At 41.2% G+C, this 24,416-nt stretch overlaps 2 protein-coding genes across 2 annotated transcripts; one reads left to right on the top strand and one right to left on the bottom strand.

Annotated features, from left to right (window-relative positions):
* On the bottom strand, window positions 1-18,456 carry LOC118833518 (zinc finger protein 568-like). Its single transcript, XM_036740880.1, has 10 exons — window positions 18,311-18,456; window positions 17,675-18,256; window positions 17,403-17,505; window positions 7,854-7,946; window positions 7,427-7,553; window positions 6,191-6,292; window positions 4,827-4,864; window positions 1,928-1,997; window positions 736-1,820; window positions 1-624 (listed from the first exon to the last, which is right to left on the bottom strand). Exons 1-10 carry the CDS (start codon window positions 18,454-18,456, stop codon window positions 1-3), a joined length of 2,970 nt encoding a protein of 989 aa, XP_036596775.1.
* LOC118830408 (60S ribosomal protein L8) lies at window positions 18,333-23,346 on the top strand. Its single transcript, XM_036737314.1, has 6 exons — window positions 18,333-18,416; window positions 18,766-18,913; window positions 19,721-19,862; window positions 20,737-20,955; window positions 22,367-22,482; window positions 23,144-23,346. The coding sequence occupies exons 2-6, from the start codon at window positions 18,776-18,778 to the stop codon at window positions 23,300-23,302; spliced, it is 774 nt and encodes a 257-aa protein (XP_036593209.1). The 5' UTR covers window positions 18,333-18,416; window positions 18,766-18,775; the 3' UTR covers window positions 23,303-23,346.
* Window positions 23,347-24,416: the final 1,070 nt, after the last annotated feature.

Genomic DNA, 24,416 nt, shown 5'->3' with positions numbered 1-24,416 from the left:
TTAAGTGACAGCTTTGTCACATGGCTTATCTCCAGTATGACTCCGCTGATGCTGAATAAGGTTTGAGTGTTGACTGAAGGCTTTCCCACAGTCATTACATCCATAGGGTTTCTCTCCAGTGTGAATTCTCTGATGCTGAATAAGAGTTGAGCGTGCACGGAAGGTTTTCCCACATTCATTACACTCATAAGGTTTCTCTCCCGTGTGAATTCTCTGATGTTTAATAAGATTAGAGCTCAAGATAAAGGATTTACTGCATATACTACATTCAAAGGGTTTTTCTCCTGTATGAATTTTTCGGTGCTGAATAAAAGATGAACGGTCACTAAAAGCTTTGCCACAGTCATTACACTCATAGGGTTTCTCTCCAGTATGAATTCTCTGGTGTTTAATAAGATTGGAACTCTGAATGAAGGCTTTCCCACATTCATGGCACTCATAATGTTTCTCTCCAGTGTGTATTTTATGGTGTCGAATAAGGCTAGATCGCTGACTAAAGGCTTTGCCACATTCATTACATTCATAAGGCTTCTCTCCAGTGTGAATTCTCTGATGATCAATAAGGTTAGAACTCTGACTGAAAGTTTTCCCACATTCATTGCACTCAAAGGGTTTCTCTCCAGTGTGGATTTTACAATGCTGAATAAAAGATGATCGTGAGCTAAAGGTTTTCCCACATTCACTACACTCATAGGGTTTCTCACGTTCATTTTGTTCATAGAACTTCTCTTCAATATGTGTTCTCTTATGTCGATTGAAGGATGAGCGGGCACTAAACATTTTCCCACATTCACTACATTCATAGAGTTTCTCACCAGTGTGAATTTTACAATGTTGAATAAAAGATGAACGGGCACCAAAGGCTTTCCCACATTCATTACATTCATAGGGTTTCTCTCCAGTATGAATTTTGCAATGTTGAATAAAGGATGAACGTGCACCAAAAGCTTTCCCACATTCATTACACTCATAGGGTTTTTCTCCAGTGTGAATTTTTCTATGTTGAATAAAAGATGAGCGTGCACTGAAGGCTTTCCCACATTCATTACACGCATAGGGTTTTTCTCCAGTGTGAATTTTGCAATGTTGAATAAAAGATGAGCGCACGCTGAAGGCTTTCCCACATTGATTGCATTCAAAAGGTCTCTCTCCGGTATGACTTCTCTGATGTTGAATCAGATTAGAGCGCTGGATAAAAGCTTTTCCACAGTCATTACATACATATGGTTTCTCTCCAGTATGAATTTTATGATGTTGAATAAGCACTGATGGGTAACTGAAAGCTTTCCCACATTCATTACAAGTGTAAGGTTTTTCTCCAGTGTGAATTATTTGGTGATGAATAAGGTTAGAGCTCTGACTGAAGGTTTTCCCACATTCATTACATTCATAGGGTTTCTCTCCAGTGTGAATTCTCTGGTGATCAATAATGTGAGAGCTCTGACTGAAGCTTTTCCCACATTCATTACACTCATAGGGTTTCTCCCCAGTATGGATTTTATAATGTTGAAGAAAAGATGAATGTGCACCAAAGCTTTTCCCACATTCATTACACTCATAGGGCTTCTCTCCAGAACAAATTTTCTGATTTTCAATAAGGACTGAATTCTGCTTAAACTTTGCTTTCTCATACACATTAGATTTACAGGAGTTTTCTCTTATATGAATTCTCTTATGTGTGATAGGATTTGAGTTCAGACTGAAACTTCTACCAAGTTTATTACATTCCTTGCTACTCTGCCCTGTGAGGATTTTCTTGTGTATCATTTTCACTGGGCTAACATCTCTTTCGTGGTAAAGATGTTTCTTCAATTTCCCCACTGAATGTCTTCCCCAATATGTCTTTAGTTTTCCCTTAGATTCCCAAGGTTTTCTCAGCTTAGGTTTCTGGAGACTATTCTCTGTGAATCTTTTCAATATCATATACTGGAATTCCATTCCCTTTGGAATTTCTTGTTGTGGTGACAAGTTCTTGATCTTAGTCCTGGTTTCACAATCTGAAATAATGAAGTGGGGAGGGGGAAGCAAATGTCACTTTTTATTAAGGAAATGGAAAACAGCTGGGGCAGAAACAAAACAACTCAAAAGAATGATCCCCTAGAAAACCATGGCACTTTCAGATCTCAATACAGCGTCACAATTGGGAGAAAGGATAGCAGCAGGAAGAAAAAAATGGAAGGAGGTATGATGAAGGTAGGCACTGATGAAGAGCCACAATGAGAGAATAAGAGGAGATTCCATAGAGAAAAGAGGGGGAGGGAAAGTAATTAAAGAATAATAAGCCAAATAAGGAGGAAGGGATGAAAAAGAATATTATAGTTGAATAGAGGAAAAAAGGTTGGCTGGAGATAGGGAAAATGAGATCTCAAGTAGCATAAGTAGATTAAAAAATGTGAAGGAAGTCTACATGGAAAATCATCCTTACCGTTTAAGCCCTCTTTGGATATCCTAGTGATGGGGTGGTGGGGTGCTTGTGCTTGGACCTTAATTCTAACATTTCTCCTTAGTCTCTGCTTGGGTGCCTGTGCTTGGACCCCAGTTCTAAAATCACATCTCTCCCTAGCTTCAAAGCATTGGCCCTAGCAGTTCCTCTCCAGTTCAAGGGCAGCATGCCTTAGCAAAACACCTATCTCTCCTCCTGATACTGCGGCCAACTGCACCTATAGAATTTATTAGTTTGGACTCCTTGTGTATTGCTAATTGGCTGTGCACTGGGACATAACAGGATTTACTACTTACTGACCTTCCTGACATGTATCCTAGATCAAATGTGTACTCCCTTACATTCATCTTGTCTAACAAGACATTTGATGGAAGCAACCTGGATATTCCCAGTCATGACCGCTAGTTGACTTAGTGACATTTCATGGTCAAAACCACACCCCCAGGTATCCCCCACCTTGGGCTATTTCACAGTGAACTCTGGGTAAGATACCTGCGCAGTAGATACAAAAAGTTCGTGTTCCTCTAAGAATTGACCATTCCATGGGCAGCTAGGTGGCACAGTGAGTAGAGCACCAGCCCTGGAGTCAAGAGGACCTGAGTTTAAATACAGTCTCAGACACTTGACACACGTGCTATCTGTGTGACCTTGGGCAAGTCACTTAACCCCAACTGCCCTGGCAAAAAGCAAAAAAAAAAAAAAAACCCAAAAAACTGACCATTCCTTAACCACTCCCTAACCCCACCTAAAAACACCTAATTGACATCTTTCACCCATAAATCTCTTATAAAAACTTTTCTGCACTCATGTAAGGTTGCAGGTTCCCTAAGAACTCTTGACCACTGTAAAGCATAATAAATTTTTGCCACCTTGACTTAAAGAATGTTTGAGATCGTGAATTCATTTCAGATGGCCCTGACCCTCTGACTCTCTCCAGTACTTGGGAGACCTTAAGCACTTAGAGTCTGTAAAGGTGCTCCACCCTCAGGATCCCTTGCTAAGCAGTTAGAGTCCCTAAGGATAGGTAAAAGCAGTTTGATTCCTGAATCCCTGGGTTTCTCCCCCTCAACACTTGCATATGCTAACTACCAGATACTGAATAAAAACACTTTTAAAATGAAATACTAAAAGGCTATACATAATAGGGAAGGATGAGTATTGAGTAGCATTAGGTCTGTAATGATACAATGCTCACCCTCTTCAGAGTAATACAGAGTAAATTAAGTGGACTAGAGAAGAAAATAAGGAATGAATATAAAAATAGGAGCTTTAAAAATATAGCTGAATTGGACACCTATTAGCCAATAAAAACTCAAGATGTGGAAGACCAGAAAAGCATGGAAAAGAAAACTTTCTTCCACTTTTCTTAAAATTGCCATGGAGGTGAGGCATGTGAAGGAGAAGGATTTTAAGACAAAAGTGTCTTGAAATAATCCTGAAGGTTTTCATCTCCCCCAATTTTCCCAGTTTTTTTCCTGAGCTTTCAGATACCTTGCTGACAGTATTCAATAATAAAGTAAAAATGCTAATAGGTGTGAGTATAAATTTAATACTAAATAACAAGGGGGAAAAAAGCAGTTAAAGACAATATGACCAAATAAATGAGAATGAACAGTAAATATTAAATCAAAGTAGACACATGGAAAAACTGGGCCTGTTAGATTAGCTATAATTTGGCAAAGCATATCATCAGACTGGGATAAACATGTATGGTTTCTGAATAACAAAAGCATTAGCTTGAAGAGGCTACCAGGTGTACTGGAAAAGTGCAGGACTATATGCTAGGACCTGAGTTCATATGTTGACTCGAACATTTGCTAGCTACATGACCCTGGACAAATCACTTCACCTATCTGAGCTTCAGTTTCCTCCTCTGTGAAATGGGGTTAATACACTACTAACCTAATAAAGTTATTGTGAAGATAGCACTTCGTAAACCTTAGATAACTACATAAATTCAAGATAGTGCTATTATCATCACTATTATTATTTTTTGGAATAACTTAAATCTTGAAACCACAAAAAGGGTAAAATAAAGTAAAAATTAAACCAAGCATGAAGACCAGAAAAAAGCTAATGCAAGAAGAACTGAGGGTTGACAACTAGGACAGTGAGTGGTACACAACCTATAGAGGAGGAAACTCTGGGGAACTGAAGTTATTGCCAAGGGTCCATTGCCAGTTATGTACCTTCTCAGTCAATGAAACTAATAACTAGTATTATAGAGAGAGGGGATCCACAAAACTTTTTGGTATTAAAAAAGTGTTCTAATGGATTAAGAACACTTACATTAGGCAAAAGTTATCATAAAAATTAAATTCACATTCTGGCAAGTGAAAAGTTGAAAAAAAATGAAAAACAGAGACAAAAATACTTGTATTACCATAAACAACACAGGAATGCTACAAAAACCACTGTGACCTAGAGAGAAGAGAACCAAATGAAAGCTGATTAGAGGATGATGAGGATGATATTACAGAGAAAGAAGGTAAGGATAATTTTCCTAATGTATACAAACCTTCAATGGGAAAAGTAAGTCAGATAAAAATTCTTTGATCGTGTCACACTCTCCCACCCACCCCACTCAAAAAATTCTAATGGCTCCCTATTTTCTCGAGGAGCAAATACAAAAAGTTCTATCTGGCATTCAAAGCCCTTCATAACATAACCCTCTCCTACTTTTCCAGTCTTCTTACATCTTATGCCCTGACACCTACTCTTTGATCCAGTGATACCAGTCTCCTGTTGTTCTATAAACAAGACACTCCATCTCTTGGCTCTCTGGCTGTACTCCATGCCTAGATTACTTTCCCTCCTACCTCCATTACTGAATGCCTGGTTTCCTTTAAGTTCCATTAAAATCCCCCCTCCTAAAGGAAGCATTCCCCAATCCCTCAATTCCAGTGCTGTCCCATTGTTAATTATTTCCTGTTTATCCTGTATAGAGCTTGCTTAGGATATATTTGTGTCACGGGCTTCCGCCTCGTGACTACGCTCGGGGTTCCCCCCAAGCCCCAGGCCTCTGCCTAAGCAAAGGGCCTGATCTCGCGGACAATGTACGGGGCGGGAGCCGAACAAGATGGTGAATGACTCCGTTTATTATTTCAGCAAGCAGCACATTTATACCTTTAGTGACGTAGGTACACTCTTTGGTTACATGGGTGAAAGACAGGTAAAGCTAATACACCTGGGTCCTAGGACCGCCCTGACTCCGCCTACTCTCCTCCCCTTCTCTTCCCGCACTACCCAAAGCTCCCTGCGGGCAGGCAGTCCAGGCAAAGACTGGAAACTCCACGTGGTCAGGCAGCCGGAAGTTCCACATGCTCTGCCAGAGAGCCGGAAGTTCCACGTGGTCAGGCAGGTCCGACCTGGAATCTCTAGGGAGGCAACAAAGGCGAGACCCCTCCTCCTGGCTCCACCCACATCCCAAAGCCCTGAGTTAATCTCAGCAGGCCCCTGGGCCTGGAGGTCCGAGGAGGACAGGGCTCAGCTCTAACTCAACCCGTAACATATTTGTTTGCATGTTATGTCCCTAACTTCCCCCATTAGATTGTAAGCTCCTTGAGGGCACTGATTGTCTTTTGCCTCTTTTTATATCCCCAGCACTTAGCACAGAGCCTGGCACATAGTAGGCACTTAATAAATGTTTACTGAATTGCTCAGAAGGGAATTTTAGAGTCCTTTTTAATGAAGTACAAAGGAAATAATCCTATGTCTAATGACAGAGAAACAAGGATTCTTACTTACCTCTTAAGATCTCTCTACCTTCAGCTTCCTGCATGTCCAGGAACCATGGTTCTCCTCTTTGTTCTAGCTGTAAGATCACATCAGGTTTGGAGACCGGAAATCCTATTCATGAAGAAGAAAATTAGATTTGTTCTGCGTACAAAGAATTTCCCTCAGCTCTGTACATGCTGCTGAATCTGCAGGGGATGGCCAGACAGGGGAACACTATCCATGAAAGCCATGATAGGAAGATGTATGCATTCTCTGAAATAGTTTTATATTCCTTAGAGGGGTGATGGGGATTCAAAAGGGTTGATGATATGGGCATAGAAAGGTCTGGAAACCTACCACTAAGAAAAAATCTAGAGCCTGGGTTACTAAAGCTGGGCTGCTGCTATATACACTGCTCATAGGAAAATAAAAATGTAGATTCAGTAAGAGCTCCAAAAAGTTGCCTATTTTCACTTCTGCATAGACACACCTGTTTCCTGGGAATAAAAAGGCAGAGATGTCCTATCACCAAACCCAGGCAGGATTAGGAATAGTAATAGTTATAGTAGTCATGGTAGTAGTGGTAGTAGTAGCAGCAGCAGCAGCAGCTGACATTTACATAGGCTTTAAGTTTGCATTTGCAAAGTACTTTTATGATTTCATTATAATTCAACTCAATAAGCATTTATTAATCACCCATTCCTATTATGTACAGGTACAATACTAGAAGCTGGTAACATAAAGCCAAAAAAAGAAACAGCCCCTGACCTCGAGCTTACATTCTACCTCCTGTTCCTCTATTACTTCCCAAATATCTGAGAATCTAGAAGGAACCCAGCCTCAGTGTCATTCACTAAGGAAGCTCTACCTCAAAGAGCAGTAGATTTGTATAACGGTAAGTTTGCTCAATGAGTGTTCATTTATTTATGTGCGTAATAGCCCTTTACTAGACTGTGCACTCCAGAAGACAGAGATTGTCTCATCTAAACTGTATGTCCTCCAGAGCCAAGCACAGAGCTCTGCATACAGCAGCTCCATAAACACTTACTGAAGCAGAATCCATTACGAATTGAATTTGATTCTTTTCCATTGATCCCAGCAACCTTATGAAGTAGCTGCCATGATTTTCATTATTGTTTACAATTTTTTTACAAGAAAACTAAGCCCTGACTCTAAAAGTAGTTCACTGGAACCTTTCAAACCCCACAGTTATTCACAAACGATAGAGCCAAGAGTCTCAGATCTGAGTCCTGAGAGAGGTCTTACCTAGTGAGACCACATTGCCATAATTCTCCAGCATCACGTCCCTGTAGAGGCCCCTCTGCGCAGGGCCCAGATGGCCCCACTCTTCTTGGGTGAGGTACACAGCCACATCCTCGAAAGTCACCAATGCCTGAAAACGACAATCCTACTGCAATCTCAGATACAGTTCTTGGGGTGGGGAAAGAGAAGGAGTCTGCAAATCATAAAATCATTGCAAAGAGTGGGTGGAGGTTATGGAGAAGAGCCAACCTCTTTCTTCACGTTGGGAATACATATATGTCGAAGCCTTTGCCCTCAGGGAAGGGAACTGGGATTCGAGTCTCTTTGGGAGAAAGGGGATTTCCTATGCAGAGAGGCATAGGCAAAGGAAAAGGACAAAGATCATGGAAAACTATAGCAATGAGGGTCTCAGAAATTCTGGACAGCTCACCTGAGGCCCAGTTGGCAAGAGCTTGGTGGCCATCCCTTGGTCTCCCAGGCTACCCTTACTGGGGTTAAGCAGAAACTTAGAAGGAAGGTAGATCTGGGGAAGAAAAAGAAATGGGAGGGAAATGAGTGTTGCCCTCTGGCTCCCTACTAGCGTGGCATTCCCTAGCTCTCCCCTGGACCCCTGCCAAGGTCAAGGCACTTCAAATATTGAGTGTGTCCATGAGGACACAGGCATGTGCTGCCAACTGTACAAGGCACCATGAGGCTGTATCTGAGACTCACCACCTCCAGGAAGCCACGCTCTACCAAACCCTCAAATTACAATCCTGTTCTGGCACAACGAGCATATATTAAGGACCTCCTACATGCAAGACACGGTTTTAAATACTGATGAAACAAAGGAAGATAATAATTGACATTTAAGCAGTGCTCCATCTCCCATCTCTGTGTTTTTGCACTGGCTATTCCCATTGCCTAACAAGCCCTCCCTCCTCACTTCTGCCTCAACATCCTGGTGTCTTTCATGACTCAACTCAAATGCCACTTTCTGCAGGAAATCATCCTGTTCCTGAGCTGCTTGAACCTTCCCCCTCTAAAGTAAACTTCTTTCTACTTTATATGTATCTTGTAAATAATTATTTATTTACCAGCAGCCTCCCCCATTTTATTTACATTAATGCCTATGACCCTTAAAGACAGGGTCCATTTTTGTTCTTCTCTGTATCCTTAGCATATAGCTGTGCATGGCACATAGTAAGGATTTAATAAATACTTGTTGATTGATTGCTTTGAGGTTTGAAAAGTACTTTACATGAAATATTCCCTTTAAGCCTTACAACAACCCCATGGAGTGTGTAGCACAGCTAATATCAGCCCCATTTTACGGATGAAGAAACTGGGCACAGAGAGGGAAACTGATGTGCTCATAGCCCCACAGGTAAAAAGGAACAGAAGCAAGTTCTTCCTGAGTACAAATCTAATATCGCATCCACTCTATAACCACACTGTCCCTACACAAAAATCAGTGCAGTTCCTGGCAGGGATATGCTGGTTAAATGCTTAACAACCAGCTCTGCAAAAAAAAAAAAAGTACATAGGACTTTAAATTTAATCTGAATTGTTAACATTTTCTCCATCACTTTCTTAAGTCTGAACAATCCACAAAACAATAAATCAAGCCTTGATTTCTAGCATTTGCTAATTTCCAAGGTGGAAATTAGCTGGCTGTAACACACCACTGGTTCTAGGAAATATGATGTGGATGTGTGTGTGTGTGTGTGTGTGTGTGTGTGTGTGAATACAAGGCGATTTGAAGAGAAAGAAAGCATTAACAACTGGGGAAGGACATGAAGTCTGAGTTTATCCTTGAAGACTGACAAAGAGTCTTAAAAGCTAAGGTGAGGAAGGAGTGTTTGCCTGGTTCGGGAAATGGCTTGTGCAAGTGCTTGATTTCAGGGAACAGCTACTGTTCAGTGTGTCTGAAGGTTAAGTAATTTGAAACGTGACTGGAAAAGTAGGTCAGCACCAGATTCTACCAGGCTGAATAATTTGTGTTTTATCGTAGAAGTAATAGGAAACTTTCTAGTAGGCTTTCAGGGAAGGAAATGGCATAGCCAGAGGTGTGCCTGAGAAAGATATTTTAGCAGCTATATAGAAGAGGGGAGATGGTAGAAGTGAGGAAACCTATCTGTAAGGACTAACTTTGATAGATTTGGCTCTTCTCATCAATGCAAGGTTCAAACACAGCTCCAAAAGACTCATGATGGAAAAAGCTACGCACATCCAGAGAAAGAATTATGGAGTCTGAATGCAGATTGAGGCAGACTATTTGCTCTCTTTTTTTTCCTTCTTTTTTGGTTTCATTTCTCCTTTCTCAGGATTCATTCCACTGGTTATGATTCTTCTTTACAACTTGACTATTATGTAAATAACTTTAATGTGAAGGTATGTGTAGATTACATATGTATGAAGGTATATGTTGGATTACATGCCATCTTGGTGGGGGAGAGGGGAGGAGAGGGAGGGAGAGAAAATTTGGAACTCAAAAACTTGTAGAACTGAGTGTTGTAAACTAAAAATAAAAAATAAATTAAAAAAAGAAGTGAGGAAACCAACTATGGGCTATTACAATAATCCAGGTGAGAGATAATAAGAGCCTTAACTAGGGTGGTGGCTACGAGGGAAATTTGCAAGAGATGTCAGGAAGATTGAATAGATTGAACTTGGCAAATGGTTGCCTATATTGGAAGCTATAAAAGAAAAAGTCAAAGATGGCTCTAAGGTTGGGAATCTGGGTGACTGGGAACATAGTGGAGTACTCAACAGAAACAGGGAAATTTGGAAGAGGGAGAGGTTTAACAGGAAAAAACGATAATGATCTATCTACAGTCAATAAATCAACAAACATTTATTAAATGCCTACTGTGTGTCAAGCACTGTGATAGAGAAAAAATGAAATAATCCCTTGCCCTCAAAGAGCTAACATTCTTCCCCCCGCCCCCGCCATTCTTAGAAACTTTTAGTATAATTCAATTAAAAGGAGCAATTTTAGTTAACTCATCCTCCTCCCCTGACAAATCAATGTAATAGAATCTGCTGCTACAAATCTCAAGGACCAGATGTTGGAAACCAGTCACCAAGGACCAAAAGAAAAGCATAAGAATGAAATAGAAAAATCAAACAAACAAACCTATTTTAAGCTTCTTCTTGGCTAAATCCACTTTAATTTAGAAAAGATTCTGAGAAAACCTCTTATTAAAAAGCACAATTTGTTGTGAGAAAAGAAAAATTAGTATTTGATAAAAGACGTAATCAAAGCATATATACCCTTATTATAGATAGAGGAATTAAAAAAAATCTTAAGGACAATTACCATAAAACAATTCTAATACCTAGAGGAATCTGCTCCAACATGAAAACTGTCATCTGAAAGGAGTGGTGAGAATAAGTTTTAGTACCCTTAATAAGATGATAAGAATAATTGTGTCCACTTAGCATAACTGATTCCATCTTGTTTTAAGCCTCTATTTTGTGATGGAGCTGTTCTGGGTAAGCTGTTTTTCAGTAATAAGATAAGCACCTGTGTTGTGTGATATAGTAAACAACATATGTGTATTCTTAAACAACTAAAAAACACATGAACTCTCTGATAAGACATGCCACCAATATAAAAACAATATAAACAGCCCCATCAATAATTTTGAAGTAAACTACCAATCAAATTATGTAACAAACAACTTAGGAACACCCATAACTAAAAGTATAACCCCCTTACCCCATCACATCCCCAAACCCCAGCCATTTGTCTGTTTCTAGAGCTGACTCCTACACCTCCCCCACTTGAGATTCCAACAGCCTGTGTTGGATTCAGGACATTGCTAATTAACCTGGACTTGCTGAATGACTACCTCAAAGGATGACACCTAGCCTCTGGCTGTGTGAGAAGGAACCTTGTCATAATTGGTATAAAAACCTCTAAGACACAGAATGTTGGTTTGTCCTTAGAGGAGGGTATTGTTTGCATGCTTTAATTAATAAAGTTTGACTGCATGTATTGAGAAATACAAGTGTAAGTATTGGTAAATTGATTATACACATGCACCAGAGCTGATCATATCTGATCTATTGAGCTTAATTGGAATACCTAAGAACTACTGAAGCTACACAAAAATATCTTTTAGAAAATAAATGCAAAGCAAAGTATGCCTAACATTTCCCCTAAAATTATCCTATACCTTTCAAAATAAAATCTTAAATAATAAAAATAATAAAAACAAAATTTTTCACCTATAATAAATAATAGGTGAAAATTTTGAATATGACTGCTTTTTCAGGAATGAGAAATACCAAATCGCACAAACATTTGAAGTATAATCTATCTTGTCATTAAGACTGTTATTTTCTCAATATTAAAGTGCTTTTAAAGACCAATAATCTGCTACATATTTATGGTTTGCATCCTTTGCATTAAATCTAGACTGTAACTTCTTCTTTGAAATCCTATTTCTAATGAAGAAGAAAAATATACAGGTTTGCCAAGCACTAAATTCTGTGTTAGAGATATGGAGAATTTTACTTTACTTTTGGACCAACAGTCAAAAATTCACCAATTGGTCATTTGGCACATTCTTTTCACAATTCAGCCTATGAATTTACATCTTGAGTGAGAATGAGACGATGAAGCCTTTGGAATCCAAAATGACTAAATCTAAACTGTCAGAACAGTTATGAAATTGTCAGCTCAGGATAATGAGTCTACTGATTACCAAAAAACAAAACAAATAAAAAAACAACTACATTTGGTGTGTCATGGTAAGAGAAAAAAATCCCCCAAACAGTAGCCATGTAAAATAAAAGCTACTTGCCATAAAGTCATGTAAAATATTGCAATTATTCCTACTGAGTAAAAGTCATTGAACTACTTTTCCTTTAAGAAAGATGCTCCAGAATATCCAATCTGTATCCCTTGAAGATTTAAAGAATCTTCTTGGAAGCAATCTTCCAAGTGGGACAACTCAAACGATAATATTTTGGTTTTAATAAATGACATAAACAAATTAGCTACTAGTTCATGTTCTAATGTCATGTCTTACGGACATTCATTCTTTGGACTTGCAGAATTTCTAGAGAAGGCAAACTACATACAGTCTGCACACATAGATCAAGAACAACGTCTTCAATCAAACTAGTTGCTTCCCAAGGAGATTTTCACGCAGAAGGCTTGGGACTTGGAGTGGTGTTTGGCACCCCTAAGGGGAAAACTGGGATGACAGCTGTGGTGGATGGGACTCCAGGGGAGAAGGTTTAGCTGGAGGATTCACTGGAGATGAATTGTCAGTACGTTCTAAACAATCACTTGCACATATGGCATATGACATCCTGTCAAGACAGGAACTGAAGCTGGAGCATCCTTCATAGCTTTTTGGTGCTAGCGCTGGGGTCATGGCTGGCTCAGTGGCATCATCAGGAGATAGGAAGTGGGTTTCATCCTGGGATGGGGAGTGGGTAACGGCTTCAAGAAGGACCCAGTGGAGCTCACCATCCCATGCTTCAGCCATGGTCAGCATGCAGGCAGGGGGAGGTCCAGAGGAATGGCCAAGAGAGCCCCCTGTATCCCATCCTTGGGACTGGTGTTCAAGTGACAATAGCTGGGGCACCACCTCAGGAAATCCCAAAGAGCTTACCTTATATTGAAAGAAACAACACACACATACATACATACCATATACAAAATACTCAGTAGATCTGTTTCTCGTTGATTTGGTTGTTGTCTCCAGTGATGGAGATTATGGAACCCATCCATGCCTGCTCATCTTGTATAACTTTCATCCACATCCTCTCAAGACTCTGCCATAGGGTTTACAAAGCTCTACAGATATGATCTCATTTGATCCTCACAACAACTCTGTGAGGTAGGTATTATTATTATCCCCATTTTACATATGAGGAAACTGTGGCTGAGAGATGCTCAGTAATTTGTTCATGGTCACACAGACAGTGAGTATCTGAGGCAGGATTTGAACATGGGTCTTTCTGACTCCTCATCCTGCACGCTACCCACTACGCCACCCATCTGCCACCATCATTAATCATAAAGTATGATTAATGGTAGAATTTAAACCCAGGTCTAATTGACTCCAAACTCAATATTCTTTTCTCCAAACCACCCTCAACATAGCTGCCAAAATAATTTTGTGAAGGCAGAGATCTCATCACATAGATCCTATGCTCAAAAACTTCCCATAGCTCTGTTATTACCTAGTGGGTAAAATACAAGCTTCTTGGCTTGGAATGTAAGGACTTCCACAATCCAGCTCCTACCTCCCTTTACAGACCTAGTTTATGCTATTCCTCTTAACTGATTCTACATTCTATTCAATAGGCATCAATTAAGCATTTACTGTGTACAAAGTGCTCTGCTAGGCTTTGGACATACAAAAATAAAACACAAAAGAAAGTCTAGAATCCACCCAAACTGGAGCACTGGTCATTCCCTGGTCTCAATATTCCATTTTCCACCTCTGTGCCCTCACGTAAGCCATTCCAGTAATGCACTCTTCCCTCGTCTCCACCTCTCAGAAACCCTACCTTCCTTCAAGGTTCAACTCAGGTGCCACATCTTCCATGAAGTCTTCCCTAATCACGATAGCTATTAGCTCTTTCTGCCTCCTCAACTTTCCTTGAAGTATACTTCAAAGCATCCCTCAATTTCAGAGGTAAAAGTGATCTCTGTGACCTTCTAGCCCAGTGGTATCAAACTTAAATAGAAACAGGGGTCACTAAACTATACATAAGGATCCCCTCAGGCCACATATTGACTTAGTTTCAAAATGTAATCTTACCTTTTTAATTTATTTTGTTAAATATTTCCCAATTACATTTTAATCTGCTTGGCTGTACTCACAAGTGTGGTGGGCACTATGTGGCCCATGGGCTACAGGACTGACATTTCTGAGCTAATCCAATCCATATTTTAAAAAGAATCCTTTCTATAAATACCCATGTGGTCGTCCAGCCTTTGCCTGAAAAGTGGAGAGTAGGGGAGCCCACCACCTCCAGAGGTAGCCCATTCTCCCTTGACATAGCTCTAATTGGTACGAAGTTTTGATTTTTTTTATATCAAGCCTAATTTAGTTTCTTTGCAAGTTCTGCTTATTCTTTCTGGCTCTGCCCTCTGAAGCCAAAGAGAATAAAATCTAATTCCTCCTCCACACAATAGCCTTTCACATAACTGAGGACAGGTATTAAATTTCATTGTCTTCAACTAATCTTCATATAGTATACATTCGAAGCCCTTCACCATCCTGCCCACCTCTCAACATTTTGTAGATTACCAACTTCCTTCCTAAAATGTGGCAAGAAGAACTGAATGTTACACTTTGGATGTGGTCCAGCCAGGGGAGAATATAGTGAAGTTGTCGTCTTTCTAGTCCTGGACACTGTTTTCTTTAATATTGCCTAATATCACATCATCCTTTTTGGTTGAACTCTATCACTCTTACTGATGAACTTACAGTCCACTAAAACCCCCAGGTGTTTTTCAGACAAATTGTTCCACAATCATACTTCCACTATCTTTTATGGGTTTTTTTTAAACCCAAGTATAAGACTTTATTTATCATCCCTGTTAAATTTCATCTTGTTAGATTTGATTCAATATTCAAGTCTATCACTATCTTTTGAGATTCTGACTACCATCCAATACATTTTCTATCCCTCCTGGCTCTCTGCCAACTGTAAATTTAATAAGCATGCTATCTGTGCCTTTATCCAAGTTCCTGACAAATATGTTAAAGAGCAAAGGTCCAAGCAGCCCTGAGGCTCCACTGGAGACCTCCTTCCAACTTGACAATCATGACTACTCCATGGGCAGTCATTTGACCAATTCTGAACCTATCTAATTGCATTATCACCTAGCCTATATCCCTTCATCTTTACCACAAGAATAGCTTAAAGGATTTAATGAAATGTTTTATTTAAAATCTAGATCAATTATATCTATAATATATGGATGAGGATAATGAGCCTGAGCAAGGTTAAGAGATTTGCCCAATAATAAGTTCAATGTGAAGTTATATGTAGAAGATATATCAGATTCCATGCTGTCTTGGGAGGGGGGGAGGGAGGGAAAGAAAATATGGAACTCAAAGTTATGTGGAACTGAATGTTGTAAACTAAAAATAAAAAAATCTTAATTATTAAAAAAAAGAGATTTACCCAAGGTTACTCAACTAATAAGGATCTGAGGTAGGATTTAAATTCAAGTTTTCCTGACTCTAAAGCCAATGCTCTATCCATTATACTACCTAGATACCTTTGAGCTAGTCATTTAATAGAAGGAAAAAAGCTTATTCTGGAATAACTGCTTCTTGATTAAGCCTTCAAATACATCTATCATATCCCCCCACTGGAATATAAGTTAGTTGAGATTAGGACTATTTCATTTGGGCTTCTGTATCCTCAGCACCTAGCATATAGCAGGGGTACAATATGTGCCTGTGAAATTAAACTGAATGTGGATTTGGGTAGGTTTTTTCAAAAAACTATATTCAGAGGAAAAAACAAGATTAAAAAAGGAACCGAGCCACTGCACAGGATGGATGGAGTGAATTCGCTTCTGATTTCTCTGTCAAGAAAAATAATCTTTGGTTTAGATTGTAGTTCTTAACTTGGGGTTCATGGATCTATAGCTAGATTTGGGGGGAAGAGGAAAGGTTCATGAACTTGAATGGGAAAAAATTACATATTTATTTTTATTAACCTCTAACTAAATTTAGCATTTTCTTAAATTATGAAACATTATTCTGAGGAGTCTATAGGCATCATCACACTCACAAAGGGGTTCATGACACAAAAATGGTTAGGAACATCTGGTCTATGTAGGAGTTGAGATGCAATATAAATGAGGAGACAGCCAAACAGCAAAAAGCTGCTTTTGATGATTTCCAGTCACCAAGCCAAGATGAAGCATATCCTAAAGTACTAAAAGAATTAGAAGATGGTTGTGCTGGGCCATGGTCAGTGACCTCTAAAAGATTACATAGAATGGAAAATGTGCTACAAGAACTGAAGAAAGCCAAATGCTGTCCCAATTTTCAAAAAAGAAACCATAATAACACCCACAAACTACAAATCAGTGAACCTGACTTCTATTCCTGGAAAAATTTAGAACACAATATTAAAGGTATGGTTTGTGAACATTTAGTAAGAGAAGCCACAATCACTAAAAGCCAGTTTGGCTCCATTAACTGTTCATCCCAGATAAATCTCATTTCCTCTTCCAGCAATGTAACTAGATCAGTAAGTGAGAAAAATGCTAAAGACATTGTCAAATGTTTTGTTAAGAATACTATGTCTCTCATACTATCTGAGTAGACTAGTTGGAGAGACACAGGATAAATGATAGTGCAGTAAGGATTTGGCATGAGTTGAATGAGGCTCAATGTCAACCTGGAAGGAAGTCTCTAGTGCCTCTGGGATCTGTCCTTGGTGCTGTGCTTTATTTTTTTTTATGTTTATATTTTTAAATATTTCTATTTTAACATTTTTATCAATGACTTGGATGGCGGTATATACAAGGTGGCACAATTAACAAGTTGGGGGATGACCCCAAACTTGGAAAGATAATTAAGATGCTAATATAGGATCCGGATCCAAATAAATCAACAAGCCAGAAAGAGGACATTTCATAGGGTCAAATGCAACATTCTATACTTAAGTTTTTTGTTTGTTTGCTTTTAAATAAACGTCTCAAGTTTAGGATTAGGGCAGTGAGAAGTGATTCATCCAAGAGTTCCCATGAAAAAGTCTAGCGGTTTCAGCAGACAGCAATCTTGAGTCAGTATGGCACCCGAAGCCCCCAAAGTTTATGCTACCCTATGTTCAATTAAGGGATCCAGAATGTACAGTTTCACCATACTTTGTTCCGATCAGGCCGCGTCGAGGGTAATGTATTCAGTTTTAGTCACACATTTTAAGAAAGACATAGACAACCTAGGGGCATGTCCAAAAGAGGGCATCCATGATGGTGAGGGAGGACTGGAGTAGATACCACATTAAGTTTAGGCATAACTCTTAATATCCCTCGTCCTCGGGTTAACTGCCGAAATCTCTTCACCTGATCCTTGTATGGATTCGTTTGCTTGGATCGCAAACTCTAAACAAGCAGTGTTTCCACCAGAACGCAAGGTCCTGCTCTAGTCCCGCACAGATCCAGCCCCTGGGCCCCCAGCAGACTAGCCCAAGCCACCACGCCCCCTCCTAGAGCCCAGGAGGGAAGAGAGAGGCACGGACAACCCCGCCCACTGGCTCTTCCGGACTCACCCTCGCCGGGGGTGGAAAGAATGGGACCGGGGGCCTGTCACTGCACAAGCACTAGCCTTGCCCCTGACCCAGACCCAGTGCACCGCCCCGTCCTCCCGCCCCCGGGGAACCGCCCAATCGGAGCACAGGGCTGCTCTGGGCGGAGCAGAGGACCAAACAGGCAGCTCGGTAGTCCCGGTACCCCCACGGGGCAAAGGCTTTGGAACTGAAACGGGCAGCCACGCTGGGGTTCTGTTCACCTCTGAGGCAGCTGGATGGAACCCAGTCCCGGACACACGTCCCTCCCGACACCGCCCCCGGGCTCTAACAGACCCCTTAGGGACAAAAGCCCGCGACCACGACAGACCTGCCAGGAGGGGCAGCAAAGGTCCTAGCAACCGCCTAGAGCCGGGCAGTCGCCCCACTACGGGCAGCAGGATGTGCGCACGCGCCCTCTGGTTGAGGGTTGGGAGTGGTGTGGGAGGGAGGGTGCCTAACTCCTCCATGAGAGAGCTGAAGCCCAGCTCCGGAATGCCCAGAGGCGGAGAGGGGAGAGGAGGACCTTCGTGGACTACATTTCCCAAGGTGCACGGTGAAGGGACTCTGAGCGGTGCGAAAGGACTACGTGTCCCATGATGCAACACTCCTAAAACCTACATCCTGTGATTCGACCACTGCGCCCTTTTCCGGTGGGTTACCTCGCCCCGGAAGATATAGCGCTGTTTGGCGGCCAACTTCCTCTTTCTAGCAAGTCCGGAGCCAGGTAAGATCTGCTCCTGTGTCCCTCTGTGGCCTTCGGCCATCCGTGCCCAATCGGGGCCTTCCGAGCGCCATCCGCCCTTGAGCAACGGCCCCGCAGTTGCGGGGGCTCCCTGTTTCTAACCTTCTTTGGGGTGCCGCTTCCCCGGGCCCAAGGAGCTGACGGCGCTGAGCCGGACCCGGCGTCCTCCACCCCTCCCTTCGCTGGAATAACATGGCGGCGTCTCCGTGGAGTAGCCGAGGCGGGCGTGCGAGGCTGCGGTGCCTGGCCCCATGCGTCCGGCCCCGGGGCCCCTGGGGGAGACCACGCGTGGGCTCCGTTTACTCACTGCCTTTTCTCCCTACCTTCCCAGACCGCGTAGGATGGGCCGAGTGATCCGTGGTCAGAGGAAGGGTGCGGGCTCCGTCTTCCGCGCTCACGTGAAGCACAGGAAAGGGGCCGCCAAGCTCCGGGCGGTCGACTTCGCCGAGAGGCATGGCTACATTAAGGGTATCGTAAAGGTGAGGCTGGGGCCGGGGCTTCCATGTAGTTTGAGGGATGGAGATTGGATACCACTTTGGAGTTCTCAGGTCCCAGTCAAAAGACCCCCAGAGAAGGACAACAGTTAAGTTCTCTATTCCCATGTCCAGTTTCTCTCTCAACTTCAGTAGACGGGGATAATATCTAAAATTCTGATGGGCAAATGTATGTGTAAACAATTATATACGTTAATTGGTAGGTAATTTAGAATAATGCACTAGCATTTGGGGGCAGGGTTGGGCTGTGAAAACCCTTTTTGCAAGAAGCTGGAATTTGAATTGAGTCTTTGAAGAAAACTGAGGCCTGAGGAAGAGCATTCCAAGCAAGGGACAGCCAGTAAAAGTAATGGGCTTCCAGCGGGGAACAATTGGAGTGTTATTTATACTAATAGCTTCTGTATGATAGATTGAGAGAAAAGAAGTGTTAGGATTGGAAAAGGCCAAGAATTCCAAGAGGGAATTTCAATTCACTTATCTTACAGTAATAATTTTTCTTCACTAAATTTGTACACTTTTGGATCCAATTAAGGTCCTATCTGCTTTAACTCATGTTGTGCCATCTCCTCTTTGCATGTGTTATCTTCCCTTGTAGAATATACCCTTCTCATTGGCAGTGACTTGTTTTGCTTTTCTCCCAGCTGACTTAACACAGATGTAGTGTGTTTTTTCCATAAACCATAACACCTTTCAAATGTGAACAGTTAACTTATAAGCACTGCCAGTGGGAGTCCTAATTGCTAATAGATGATTTCAATTGGCAGTATTTAGTAAATTCTTATTTTCCTTCAGGACATAATCCATGATCCAGGCCGAGGGGCTCCTCTTGCAAAAGTAGCTTTCCGGGATCCTTACCGATTTAAAAAGAGGACAGAGTTGTTCATTGCTGCTGAAGGTATCCATACCGGCCAGTTTGTGTACTGTGGTAAGAAAGGTAAGTTGTGGTTTTGTTTTTTAAACAATAACTGACATATATTACTTTCACATGTTCATTTGAGCTTCACAGTCATCTCACTAGAATGTGATTCACAGGGTTAGTCTTATGTCCATTTAACAGAAGGTAATGATGGCTTATCTGTTCACATATTACTTGTTGAAGGTAGGCTTTGAACACTGCTGAATCTAGCACTACCTACCTACTACACGTTGCTGCCTCTCTGCCTCTTTTACAGATTTGTGCTGCTGACAGAAAGTTTTCCTTTTGATTTATCCTAAAAGATGAGCTTTGAAGAAATGTGGAGAAATTTTAAAGAATCTTGTGTAATCCAGTGTATCACCTAGTTGGAATATATATGCAGTATCCACAGCGTTCCTTACTGGTAGTTGTCTTGAATTGTTGAAACACCCCAATAATGGGGTGCTCACTAGCTACTGAGATAGCTAAGGTCCTTCCTTAATCCTTTATGTCTAAAAGGAAGCTAAGCTGTGGTTACCTGATTGTACAGATTTCATATGTTAATGTAGAATTCCTTAACAAGGTATTTCAAGCTACGCTTTAAATCTGAACTGCTCTTAGCAAGCATTCCTTGAGAAGGCCCTACTCTTAATCTTAGTTTCAGGTTAGATCTTTGAGATTCTAAAGGGTCCTGAATTAGAACTGAATAGTCTTTTTGCTGATGACCTTCTCCAGGGAAGTATTCCTTGACTCCCAGGTGAAAATGATTTATTGTAGGCGGTTGTGTATCTTTTCCCCCTTAAGACTGTGAGGTCCTTGAGTTACAGAGTCTGTCACATTTTTTTTATCCACAACACAATGCTTTGCCACATGGATGCTTTATTGAATTGAACATTGGCTTCTTTGTCTTTAGCTCAGCTCAACATTGGCAATGTCCTCCCAGTTGGCACTATGCCTGAAGGGACCATAGTGTGCTGTCTTGAAGAAAAGCCTGGGGACCGGGGTAAGCTTGCCCGTGCATCTGGAAACTACGCCACAGTGATTTCTCACAATCCTGAAACCAAGAAGACACGAGTAAAGCTACCTTCAGGCTCTAAGAAAGTGATCTCCTCCGCAAACAGAGCTGTGGTTGGTAAGTGACTCCAGGCAAAGGTACCTAATTGATTTGCCTTAGAGCGCCATGTACAGAAACCCAAAATGTTTGTAACAGTTGTAGAATCCTGTCCTCCTGAAATGGTGAGGACTTAACTCTTTAGTTTCTACTTGGCCTCCTTAAATGATCTTGGATTTTGTGGCTAACAAGCCTCTCGATTGAATCAGTCATGTCTTACAGGTATTTGCTAATTCTTTCATCTACCATCTATCATAAGCTATAAGATTTGCAAAGCACGTTGCAAATACTTTATCTCATTTGGTCCTCGCATCCTTTTAGTTGGTATTTCCGTTTTACAGAGAGGTTCTGTGACTTGGCAGGATCACACAACTATGTGTCTAAGTAAGAGTCACATTTATAGAATACCTTAAAGGTTTGCAAAGTGCTAACAACTCCATTTGCCCACCTATCCTGGCATTTTTTTTTTACCCTTATTACCTGTCTTGAACAAGCTTATAAGGGGACATAACACTTAAAATTCATTGGTAGGCAATCTATTGAACCTTGGGGGCTATTTTAGCCTTTGTTTTTAATCTCCAATTTTACTTTATTAATGGGATAAGGGTGAAAGCTGGTAATTAGTTGGTGCTTACATAAAGTGAGCAAGTTTTGGAGCAAAAGGAAGTCCTTCAGGATGCTTCAGAATATTTGAGCCAGTGCTACACAGGGCTCAAGGCTTAATATTGTGTATGCTCAAAGTTTTTGGTGGTTTGTAAACAAGTTTGTGTACTTATCAGTACTCAGGGAAGTAAGAGGATGTTTATGTTCATAGCAGAATTAGTAACCCTAATCTACAACTTAGAAATTTGAGGTTCAGATGTGAAATAACTTTCTCCAGTTATACAAGCTGGTAAGTGGTTGAACAACAACTAGAACTCACTTGATGAAGTAAGGCCTCAGCTTTAAGATATAACAAGTTCAAACACACATGGCCTTGGTGTACTGTTTTGCAAGGGTCCTGAATTTAGGCTACTGAAACAAGTGACTCCTGGAGTTCCAAGTGATCAGTATGGGTTATATTCTGATTCTATTATTAGTTGAGCCTATGGGTCTCAGGAGGAATAGGAGCTGCTTTTTAGTCTCAAGAATGTCGTTAGTTACAGGGTTTCTCAAGCGGGGAAATTGTTCCTGACTCTAGGGGTATTATTTAGGACCCATGGTGGGGGGTAGGGGAACCACAAGGGGAAAGAGACATCCTAAACCAACCAAAATGTAAGAAAATGATCATGATCTCAAACATTTTTATTTTCTATTGGAAAGCCACTTAGAGAAAAAGACTGTAAAGTACATTCTGGCAGAATTTGAAAGTTAGAATAATCTGAGGTTTTCCAAGAAATGCAGAACAGTCTTTATACATCACCTCACTGCATCCTAAATGTTTGTTTCATAGGTGTTGTTGCTGGAGGAGGTCGTATTGATAAACCTATCCTTAAGGCAGGTCGTGCCTACCACAAATACAAGGCCAAAAGAAACTGCTGGCCTCGTGTCCGGGGTGTGGCCATGAATGTGAGTGTCTCCTGGGCTATGGGATGTTTGCTTATGTTAGATGGAAATCTGTGGGCCTTTCTTGTTGGATACTTAAGTATAGTTCTAGTCAGTCTTTCAGACGGTTCTGCTGCTTGGCTGGCTTTCATGGGGAAATGAAAGAGGTCATAACATAGCATTCAGTGGAGTCTGCCCTGGATTGAGATTGGAAGTGTTACTAACTACTCTTTGAGACATGGGTCAGTTAGTTGGTTGGGCATTTACATCTCTGAAATTACCTCTCAGAACTTCAGGAGCTTAGGATGGGATTGTTGGGAAGGTGGAATTTAGCTAAGGAATCAACTACAGGTGTTAATTCTCTTAATAAAGTTTTGGTATTTCTGGTTTTATATAATTTTCAGACGCATCTCACCCCCTATCCAAAAAACCATCCCTTTATAGCAAGGACTAAAAAGGGAGGAACAGTTCAGTAAAAGTAGCCAAGATATTAGAATCTGGTGGCACAGAAGCATTCATTTTCAGAGCTCTGTGTGTGTGTCTAGCAAGCAGTGGTTTACCATTTACATTGGGAATGGGGATAGGGTGAGGTGTTCGTTCCTTTTCCTGAATTTAGTCAGCGGGGGAAGAAATCCATGTTCCCTTGCATGCTTGGTGATGTGAGAACTCTTCTTTTTCCCTATAGCCTGTGGAACATCCCTTCGGAGGAGGTAATCACCAGCATATTGGAAAACCATCCACCATTCGAAGAGACGCCCCAGCTGGACGAAAGGTCGGTCTCATTGCTGCCCGGCGCACTGGTCGACTCCGGGGTACCAAGACTGTACAGGAGAAGGAGAACTAAAGTACAGAATCCTGACAATAAAATTATTTTGGAAATTGTATAAATGGAATCATATTTATAATTCACTAGTAGTTGCTTTAGAAATTGGAACCGGTAATGTATGCCTGAACTGGGATGGTGGCTATGTTGGGGGTAGAAATGAAAGACTAGGTAAATGGATATGAAGAGTCAAAGGATAATACCAAGTTTGTGATCCTCCTGAGGTCAGGAAGTTTAAAAGAAGGTGGACTTACTTCATTGGAGGAGGGAAACTAGGTGGGGGGAGTCTCTCCTCAAGGAGACCTGATCTAGTGTGGCCAAACGTCAATACACACGGCAATGATTCTGCAGGGAGTTGTATCCCTGACAATGAGGGTTTATGGGAACAATAAGTGTGATTCATAGCACGGCTTCATGACTGGAAAATGGGTCCTCCAGGTGCTTGTCTCAGGGTTCAAGAACCACTTGGGGCTGGTGTGAAACAATTCTGGGATTTTGCTGTTACTGTTTATTTGGAGGGTGAACACAAAGGATTGTTACGCCAAACTCAGGGCAGTGTTTGCTGGGCAACTCTTACTATAGGCAAGTCACTTAATCCTGTTTGCCTCTCATCTGTAAAATGAGCTGTAGAAGAAAATGGCAAACCACTTCAGGATCTTTGCCAAGAAAACTAATTGGGTCAGAAAGAGTCTGACATGACTGAAAAACCAGGCAACGAAGAAGTGGCTAGGTGGCCTACTGGACAGAGGCCTGGGCCTGGAGTCAGGAAGGCCCTGAGGTTCAAATTTGGTTTCATAAACTATAACCTTTAATGATCCATGGCAAGTCATAACTTATGACTCAGTTTCCTCAATTGTAAAATGGGGATCACAGCATCAACCTCAGAATTGTTTAAATGATCAAATGAGACATTAGTCAACCACTATAAAACTGGTTGGGATGGAGCAAATATGTAAGTGCTTGTTCCCTTCCAAAGAGCAAATTTCCCCAGTTTCCCTAAGGTTGATGCTGGTATAGCAACACGAAGCCAAAGGGTGAAGTAGAATGTTGAAAGGGAAAGGGGGGGTAGTTGTGTTAAAAGTTAATTGTGATGTAGCTCCCCATTCTGATAATTCACTGTGTTGCTAATTAGACA

This window comes from Trichosurus vulpecula, chromosome 1, assembly GCF_011100635.1.
Source record: "Trichosurus vulpecula isolate mTriVul1 chromosome 1, mTriVul1.pri, whole genome shotgun sequence".
Taxonomy (NCBI): Eukaryota; Metazoa; Chordata; class Mammalia; order Diprotodontia; family Phalangeridae; genus Trichosurus; species Trichosurus vulpecula.
The sequence above is the reverse complement of the archived record's forward strand: the minus strand, read 5'-3'. Positions and strand labels throughout refer to the sequence as shown.

Excerpts from the sequence above, each read along its gene's own strand:
- LOC118833518 (XM_036740880.1), bottom strand. The coding sequence starts at position 18,456 with ATGGCCGAAGGCCACAGAGGGACACAGGAGCAGATCTTACCTGGCTCC. Across the intron at positions 1,821-1,927 it reads CCAAAGGGAATGGAATTCCA|TGGGGAAATTGAAGAAACAT; the intron begins GTATATGATATT and ends GAAGACATTCAG. Across the intron at positions 625-735 it reads ATCGACATAAGAGAACACAT|ACTGGAGAGAAACCCTTTGA; the intron begins ATTGAAGAGAAG and ends TGTAAAATCCAC.
- LOC118830408 (XM_036737314.1), top strand. The coding sequence starts at position 18,776 with ATGGGCCGAGTGATCCGTGGTCAGAGGAAGGGTGCGGGCTCCGTCTTC. Across the intron at positions 18,914-19,720 it reads ACATTAAGGGTATCGTAAAG|GACATAATCCATGATCCAGG; the intron begins GTGAGGCTGGGG and ends ATTTTCCTTCAG. Across the intron at positions 22,483-23,143 it reads TCCGGGGTGTGGCCATGAAT|CCTGTGGAACATCCCTTCGG; the intron begins GTGAGTGTCTCC and ends TTTTCCCTATAG.